Below are 8,441 nucleotides of genomic sequence, written 5' to 3' on the forward strand. Positions count from 1 at the left end.
TCTTTAGTGTGTAGCCTTTTTATAAGTTTAGGTAATTGAAAATTGATTGAAAATCATGTCTATATCATGGGTTGCCATCCCCCGTAGTGTTACATAAGTATATTCAAAAAAGTTTAGAGGAGGTTACTCCCGCTTTATTTAAAACGAACGTAGGCGCCATAGTGCTCACGCATGGCAGTCGGATAAAAGGTGTAGGAATGCATAAAAGACAAACACACAAACACATACACACTTTGATTTTTATTGATGTACAAATATAGCCTCTAGTTTTCTCTCTCTCTCTCCCTCCCTCCCTCCCTCTCTGTATATATATATATATATATATATATATATATATATATATATATATATATATATATATATACATATATATATATACATATAATATATATATATATATATATATATATATATATATATATATATATATATATATATATATACATATATATATATATATACATATATATATATATATATATATATATATATATATATATATATATATATATATATATATATATATATATATATATATATATATATATGTATATATATATATATGTATATATATATATATATATATATATATATATATATATATATATATATATATATATATATATATATGTTGTATTAATTCAAAGGCGTTTATACCTATTCGGCGCCCATAGTGATTTTTTTGTCTTCTGTCACCCCCCCCCCCCCCCTAAATGGTGTCACCCGGTGCGCTCCGCACCCCTCGTCCCCGCCTCGCTCGTGACTCCTCTGGCTTAGGTTACCCCAAAAAATGCAGAGGAGAAAAATTACGTCTAAATTTGGCAACTTTTACATTGAACCCAAGCCTATAAGTTCCCCCCCCCCCCCCCCCCAGGAATGAAGATTACTAAGTTTTCATAGGAAATGAACGAGATTTATTTTCCATTTTATTTTTTCTCAAGTTTATTAATTAACTTAAAAATTATTGTATGAGTAGTAGGTTTTTATTCGTTCTGATCTACAAATTCATTAACAACACATATACATAATAGTGTACACAATCAACAAAAATTTTTATACTGGAAACAAATATTTAAAAAAATATATTATTTAAAAGAGAGTTATTTCTAAAAATAAAATATTCGATTAACATAATTTTAGTGAAAAGAACAATAGGCTATGTCATGGCGATTAACATTAGATCTGCTCTCTTCCAACCTAATCAATATGGTCCAGCTCTGGGGGCTGCTTAAGAGTCTTGTCGGTTGATATGAGAAATCAATTTTAAAAAATATTTTTAAATGTAATTGATTTTCATTTATTCCTTAAACGAAAATTTAAATTAATAAAAAAAAGCACATCAAATAAAAGGGGAGAGTTTTAAAAGTTTAAATAAAAAGTAGAATATAAAGATCGGCAATTTTGCAGTAGAAATTAGGTTTTGAAATTAAAATTGGAATACATTAATAATCTGAGTCACTGTTGTAGTATTCATGTGAGGAATATTCATCTTGATAGGCATGGTAGACTATTTGACGTCGATCAAAGCCGTTGTTTAACAAGTGTATCATTGCTAACCGCTCCAGCATAGAGATATCTTGGACCTTTGGGTCAGCTGCCAATTCGGCCTGCTCTGCGTGCTTAAACACCAGCTTGTCCTTAAACGTATTTGGGATGGGTAGTCGTTGTACCCGTTCTTTTCTCCCAGCATCAGCACCTACAGCTGACGACACAGCAACAAAACTGAGTTTCTGTAGAGACAAGGGCTGGGATGAATACTCGTCCAAAAACTCCAAACATTCACTGTACTTGTTAGATTCTAGCGATTTCCTTAATTGTTCATTGTAGGCTAGTCTTGAAATGTCATAATGGGTTAAAAACCAAATCTCATTTAAAAACCTAGCAACGTTGATGGAACCACAGCATAGAGAAGCACATAACGGTGAACCTTTCGATAAATCACCAAAACCAACGCAGGCTAGATCAACATCTTTTGGCCCTACGCCAAGGGATATAATTTGTTTTAAACAACCATTTTCCTCATTCAAAATTAATTGATGAATAACATCAGGACTTACACATGAGCTGTCAGCTCCATTTTCTATTAAGTAAAGCATACTTTCTGTATCGAGCCCTAGACTGAGACCTTTGCTAATAAGTGCAGATAGAGCAGTTTCGTTTTTCTTTTCATTAACTAAATTGACATCAGCACTTGCCTCACATAATACTTTCATTGTTTCAACGTGTTGTTGTTTGGCTGCTAACATCAGAGGTGTGTAGCCTTCATTGTTTTGATGGTTGACACTAGCTCCTGCTTTTATTAGAAGTCTCACAACTTCAAACGGATCTTGAAATCTTGAAGAACATACATAAAGCAATGATGTGTCCCCATTGTTATCAACATCATTCACATTCGCTTTATTTTCTAACATAAACTTAATCATTTGCGTACACGGTCTTAACAACAAATTAAATAAAGGTGTCTGTCCAGTGTTATTTTTTAAATTGATATCTGCCTTAAACTCTAAAAGGACTTTCGCATTAGCAATAGATTCTAAATTTGCAGCAAAATATAAAGCGCTTTCACCATTGTTATTTTTTTGGTTGACATTTGCCCCAGCTTGAAGAAGAGCCCGTAAAACTTTTTCCATATCTGATTTTTGGGAAGCATCCATTAATGGAGTGTTACCTAATTTGTCTTCGACATTCACATTGGCTCCATTTTGAAGGAGGACGTTTACTCTTTCTAGCAGGTTATCTATAGTACATCCCCTTTCACAGTCGTCTAGTGTAAAGGTTAGAGCTGAATATGAATTCCCGTATTTTTCAACAATGACATTCACGTCGGCACCTAATTCGATCAACAATTCCATAACATTGGGATCTTTAGTTGACATTAAAGGTGATTTATAGTAATGGCTTGCATTAACATTGGCACCTTCTTGCACTAGTAGTCTTATCATCTCCGTATACCCCTTTTCTGATGCAATGTTTAATAATTGGGTTCCTATTTGCCTTATCTGAGAACTAACATCGGACTTGAATTGTTCATTTAAAAACACAAATGATTCAATCTTATTACCACTGACAACAGAAGTCAATGCCGCAGAAACGTTTATTTTAGCACCACGATGTATCAGGAATTTCGCACAATCTATTTGCTCATGCTTAATCGCAGACTGAAGTGCTGGACACGAGTCTTGGCTGATCTTTGCTCCACGGTCAAGTAACAATTCTATAATGTCACATCTACCAACCTCAGCAGCTACGACCAAGGGACTGTTATAGCTATAGTAATAATTTTGTTTGTTTACATCCGCACCATGACGACAAAGCATTTCTACCAAATCATAGCTGCCTATTCTTATGCTTAAATTTAATACACATTCTGAACGATTGTAACAGTGATCAGATTTTAGCGGAGCTCCAGCCTTAAGAAGAATCTGAACTATATCCAAATCGTCTTCTGTTATTACTTGTTTACTCTCTAGTATTGAATTTAAAAATCCAAAAACAATATTGTTATCTTCTCCATAGCTATCACTGAAGACAAAGATACGACAAGCTAGTAAAAGCTTGATAATGTATTTGTCTTTCATTGAAACTGCATTTTGTAAAGTTGTTTTCCTATTATGTGTCCGTCTGTCCATATAAGATAGTAAGGATTTAAATCCTAAACTTTCAGCTAGTTGACAAGCACTATTTGACACAGAAGCTTTTACATCAGTTTGCTTTTTTATTAAAATGTTGATCAAAGGCAAGTTCAAAACACCAATGGCTTTCATCAAAGCATTACAGCCGTTTTTATTTTTATGGTCCATTTTTAAATCGTGTTTGTCATTGTCAAGAAGTCTCCTAACCAGCTCAGAAGACCCGGATGTTTGAATAGAAAGTAAAAGTGCTGTGTCACCGTCTTTATTGTAACTGTTGATATCAGCGCCTTTATCAACCAGTAACAGAGCTATGTCAGTGAAACCTTTCTCAGCACATATCAAAAGTGGTGTGTTGCCATCATCGTCTCTCGTCTCTATATTAGCACCATGAAATATCAGAATCTGAACCAAAAACTCTCTACCATACCTACAAGACAAAAGCAGACCTTGGTCCAAACTTTCTTGGTTAACTTTGTTCTCTGTGTGTATCAGTTGATTAAAACATTCAAGCATTTCTTGAGGTGAGCCAGATTGAGCAGCTTGATCTATCATGTGTAATATATCACGTTCTGCAATAGGAGTATTTACACTACTCTGTTTTGTTCCATCTCTAGTTAACGTAGGGCTTGAATGTGATGTAGAATTTAACCCAAGCGATGTGCTGCTTGTCTGACCACCTGATGACACCTGTCGTCTGTCATAGGTCTGGCATAATGTTGTATTTGATTGATTTCCATTTTTCGGCCTACTTCTGGCTTTCTTTCTTGGCATTTTGTGACCAGATTACCTGAAGAGTATGGCCCAATTAGAAAAAAAAAATGTAGAACAGTCGTTTTAAAATGTTGACTTTTATATACGCATATATATATATATATATATATATATATATATATATATATATATATATATATATATATATATATATATATATATATATATATATATATATATATATATACATATATATATATATATATATATATATATATATATATATATATATATATGTTTATGTGTGTGTTTATATATATATATATATATATATATATATATATATATATATATATATATACATATATATATATATATATATATATATATAGAGAGAGAGAGAGAGAGAGAGACATTCATGCGTGTAAATATTTTAAACGTTAATTCAATTAATGAATTTGTTGAGAAATATAGTCTGCAACCTTCTTTTATAACATCAATACAGTTCGTCTTAGATTATTTTTCGGTGTGTGAAGTCTAATTATATGAGTGTCTGCGTAACTACAATTTACATTTTTACTTTCTCGTATATACGAAGTATAGAGAAAGTCTTGTAATCGTGCAAAAAAAAAAAATCGAGATTTTTACAAATCTCGACGTTTCACACCTCACTGATACGGAAAAACATAATTTTGCAATCTTGTCCGTATGTCTGTGTGTCTGTCTGTGTGTCTGTGTGTCTGTGTGTCTGTCTGTCCGTGTGTAAACACGATAACTTGAGAACCGTTACAGCTAGGTTGATGAAATTTCATATATAAGTATTTTATCAAAATCGTAGATCCGTATCAACTTTTGAGCGATTTCCGATAACCGGAAGTGGTACTTTTCCTACTTTGAATTTTTCAAAAGCCTATAACTTGAGTACTATTTCAGATAGAAAAATGAAATTTCATATGTAAGTAAAAGATCTAATTCTCTACCTTCTATCAAATTTTGAGTCATTTCCGTTGACTGGAAGTAGTACTTTACGCTACTTCCGATTTCTCAAAAAACTAATGTAAATTTTAAAAGTAATAATAATATTGCGCACCATTATGCGCTTTTTTATTTGGCGTTCACTTGGTGTGCAATTAATTTGTCTACGACATTTTATTCTATTTTTAAAACTTTAAGTATTTAAAATGGATTAAAAATCATGTCTATAGCCCGAGTTCCCATACCCTGTTATTTTATATAAGAATATTCGAGAAAGTTTAGGGGAGATCACTCCCGGTTTATTTTACTTTCTCGTATATACGTAGTATAGAGAAAGTATTGTAATCGTGCAAAAAAAAATCAAGATTTTTACAAATCTCGACGTTTTACACCTCACTGATTCGGAAAAACATAATTTTGCAATCTTGTCCGTATGTCTGTGTGTGTGTGTGTGTGTGTGTGTGTGTGTGTGTGTCTGTGTGTCCGTGTGTAAACACGATAACTTGAGTACCGTTACAGCTAGGTTGATGAAATTTCATATATAAGTATTATATCAAAATCGTAGATCCGTATCAACTTTTGAGCGATTTCCGACAACCGGAAGTGGTACTTTTTCTACTTTGAATTTTTCAAAAGCCTATAACTAGAGTACTATTTCAGATAGATAAATGAAATTTCACATGTAAGTAAAAGATCTAATTCTCTACCTTCTGTTAAATTTTGAGTAATTTCCGTTGACTGGAAGTAGTAATTTACGCTACTTCCGATTTCTCAAAAAACTAATGTAAATTTTAAAAGTACTAATAATGCGCACTATTATGCGCTTTTTTGTTTCGCGTTCACTTGGTGTGCAATTAATTTGTCTACGAGATTTTATTCTATTTTTAAAACTTTAAGTATTTAAAATGGATTAAAAATCATGTCTATAGCCTGAGTTCCCATCCCCTGTTATTTTATACGAGCTGACCCGCGGCGTATCATACGCCGCTATTTAGTTGTTTTATTTTCTACTTTTCAGTAATTCATAATTTGTGAATTCGACAGTACCAAAGCTGCCACTGAAAATATTTGCTTTACAATACTAACCCCCCCCCCCCTTTCCCCTAACCCCGACCCCCGACCCTTCCCCCCCCCCTCTCCCACCGTGAAAGCAGCCTCCTCTTAGTTACCTCCTTGAAGTTTAAAATCGTTTCAAACTAAAGTATCTGCCCCTAATAGCCGTCACTAAACCCTGCGCCACGATATGTAAACATTTAGTTTGACTACAACTCACCAAACCATGTGGGGGTGGGGTGGGGGTGGAAGTGATAGTGATATAGAGAAAGAGAGGGGACTGTAAGGCGCGCTTTGCAGCTTGTTTTCTGACGGCTCGCAGAGGAGAATTAGATAAGAACGAGCCGGCCCGCGGCATAACATACGCCGCTATTTAGTTGTTTCTAATTTTCAATAATTCGTAATTTGTGAATTCGACAGTACCAACGCTGACACTGAAAATATTTCTTTAAAACACTATAAGTAGCTCGTTAAGGACCATAACCCCCCCCCCCCCCCTTCCTTCCCCCTCCTCCCCCCCCTACGTTTAAAATCGTTGGCTCTGCTTGTAAACATTTAGAGTGAACACAGCTCACTAAAACCATGTAGGGGTGGGGAGGTAGGGAGAGCGTTTGCAGCTTGTTTTTTAACGGCTCGAAGAAGAGAATTATATATATATATATTCGAGAAAGTTTAGGGGAGATCACTCCCGGTTTATTTATGTATAGTTCTCTAATTGGGTAAAACGAAACAGATAATTGATTTAATTCAAGTACCTATATATATTTTTTTCAGTTCTTAAACAATATTTTAACACCAATATATTATTATTATCCGTATGATTTTATTGAATTCTAAACTTAGTCTTCTTCTTCTTAATTTTTAGTGTTGGAATGCATTCCCCTCCAACACAATTAAGGATACGTGTCAACTGGTTATGCGCCATTGAGGCCATTGACTGCTTTTCTTTTTGGATTTGCTTCCATAGCCTTAGTCCATTCAAGAACAAACTACAAGGCAGCAGTTGTTTCATTTTGGAGTTAGTAATATTACCGGATTTTACTATGATAATGAAGCACTAAAAATGATACAATATTTTAGTTTATTTATCTTTTCACTAATTATTTTAACTCAGTGGCGTAGCGAGGTCGGGTGTCACCGTTGCGGCACTTAATGGTGTCACCCCCCAGAGGCATAGCGACCCTTCCCGGGGACAAACTTTCAAATTTTCGATTTGCACCCCCCCCCTCAAACTTTCGATTTGCACCCCCCCCCCTCAAGTTTTCGATTTGCACCCCCCCCCCCCTGTCGAATTTTCGATTTGCACCCCCCCTCAAGTTTTTCTTTATATATTTTCCTATTTTTTGCCTTGGTGTCACCCCCCTAAATGGTGTCACCCGGTGCGGTCCGCACCCCCCGCCCCCCCTCGCTACGCCCGTTTTAACTAAACCCTTATCGTAAAATTACTTTACGAAACCATCAATTATCTTGTATAGTAGTTTTAGTTTTACCCAATTCTACATTCCACTGGAGAGTGGTTTCCTTTTAGATCTAGATCTAGAATCTAGATCTATATCAAGTAATAGTTAATGGAATGTACTAACATTTACTACACAAGTAACAATTACGTTTTTGTTTTTCAATATGGCTCACCTGTAAATTGTTTATAATGAATTAGTTTAAAAAGTTGAAAAGTTAAAAAGTTGAATATTTTTATAAGAAATCAGTAACAGACTCAGGTATTTACCAGGTACAAATTACACAGCAACACAGTGTTCACTCCATGGAGATAACGTCAGCAGATTACACGGTAAAATCACCCTACGTCATTTTCCAAGAAACCCAAACCGAAACTGCTGTAAACTTACTGTGATAGAGGCTACTCCTACAGTGAAAGATGTTTTGTTTGTTTCTAAATATAAACTTTATGATATTAGTTATGATTAGTTGATACATAAAGAATGTTTGACCTGAAATATTAAAATGTAATTTCGGGAATTCCCAAGGTTCTAGTTTGAATTTACGTCCTATATTGGACGTTACTTTCAATAATGTGATCACAAGTGCATGTTGATTACACTGTGTGGCGAC

General features: G+C 34.3%; 1 protein-coding gene across 1 annotated transcript; it reads right to left on the bottom strand.

Moving 5' to 3' along the window:
* Positions 1 to 974: 974 nt before the first annotated feature.
* On the bottom strand, positions 975 to 8,137 carry LOC131954969 (ankyrin repeat and KH domain-containing protein 1-like). The gene is made up of 2 exons (XM_059318828.1): positions 8,098 to 8,137; positions 975 to 4,419 (listed from the first exon to the last, which is right to left on the bottom strand). Exon 2 carries the CDS (start codon positions 4,401 to 4,403, stop codon positions 1,443 to 1,445), a length of 2,961 nt encoding a protein of 986 aa, XP_059174811.1. The 5' UTR covers positions 4,404 to 4,419; positions 8,098 to 8,137; the 3' UTR covers positions 975 to 1,442.
* Positions 8,138 to 8,441: the final 304 nt, after the last annotated feature.

Source organism: Physella acuta, unplaced genomic scaffold, assembly GCF_028476545.2.
Source record: "Physella acuta isolate Inbredline_101_S28 unplaced genomic scaffold, ASM2847654v3 ptg001045l, whole genome shotgun sequence".
Classification (NCBI taxonomy): Eukaryota; Metazoa; Mollusca; class Gastropoda; family Physidae; genus Physella; species Physella acuta.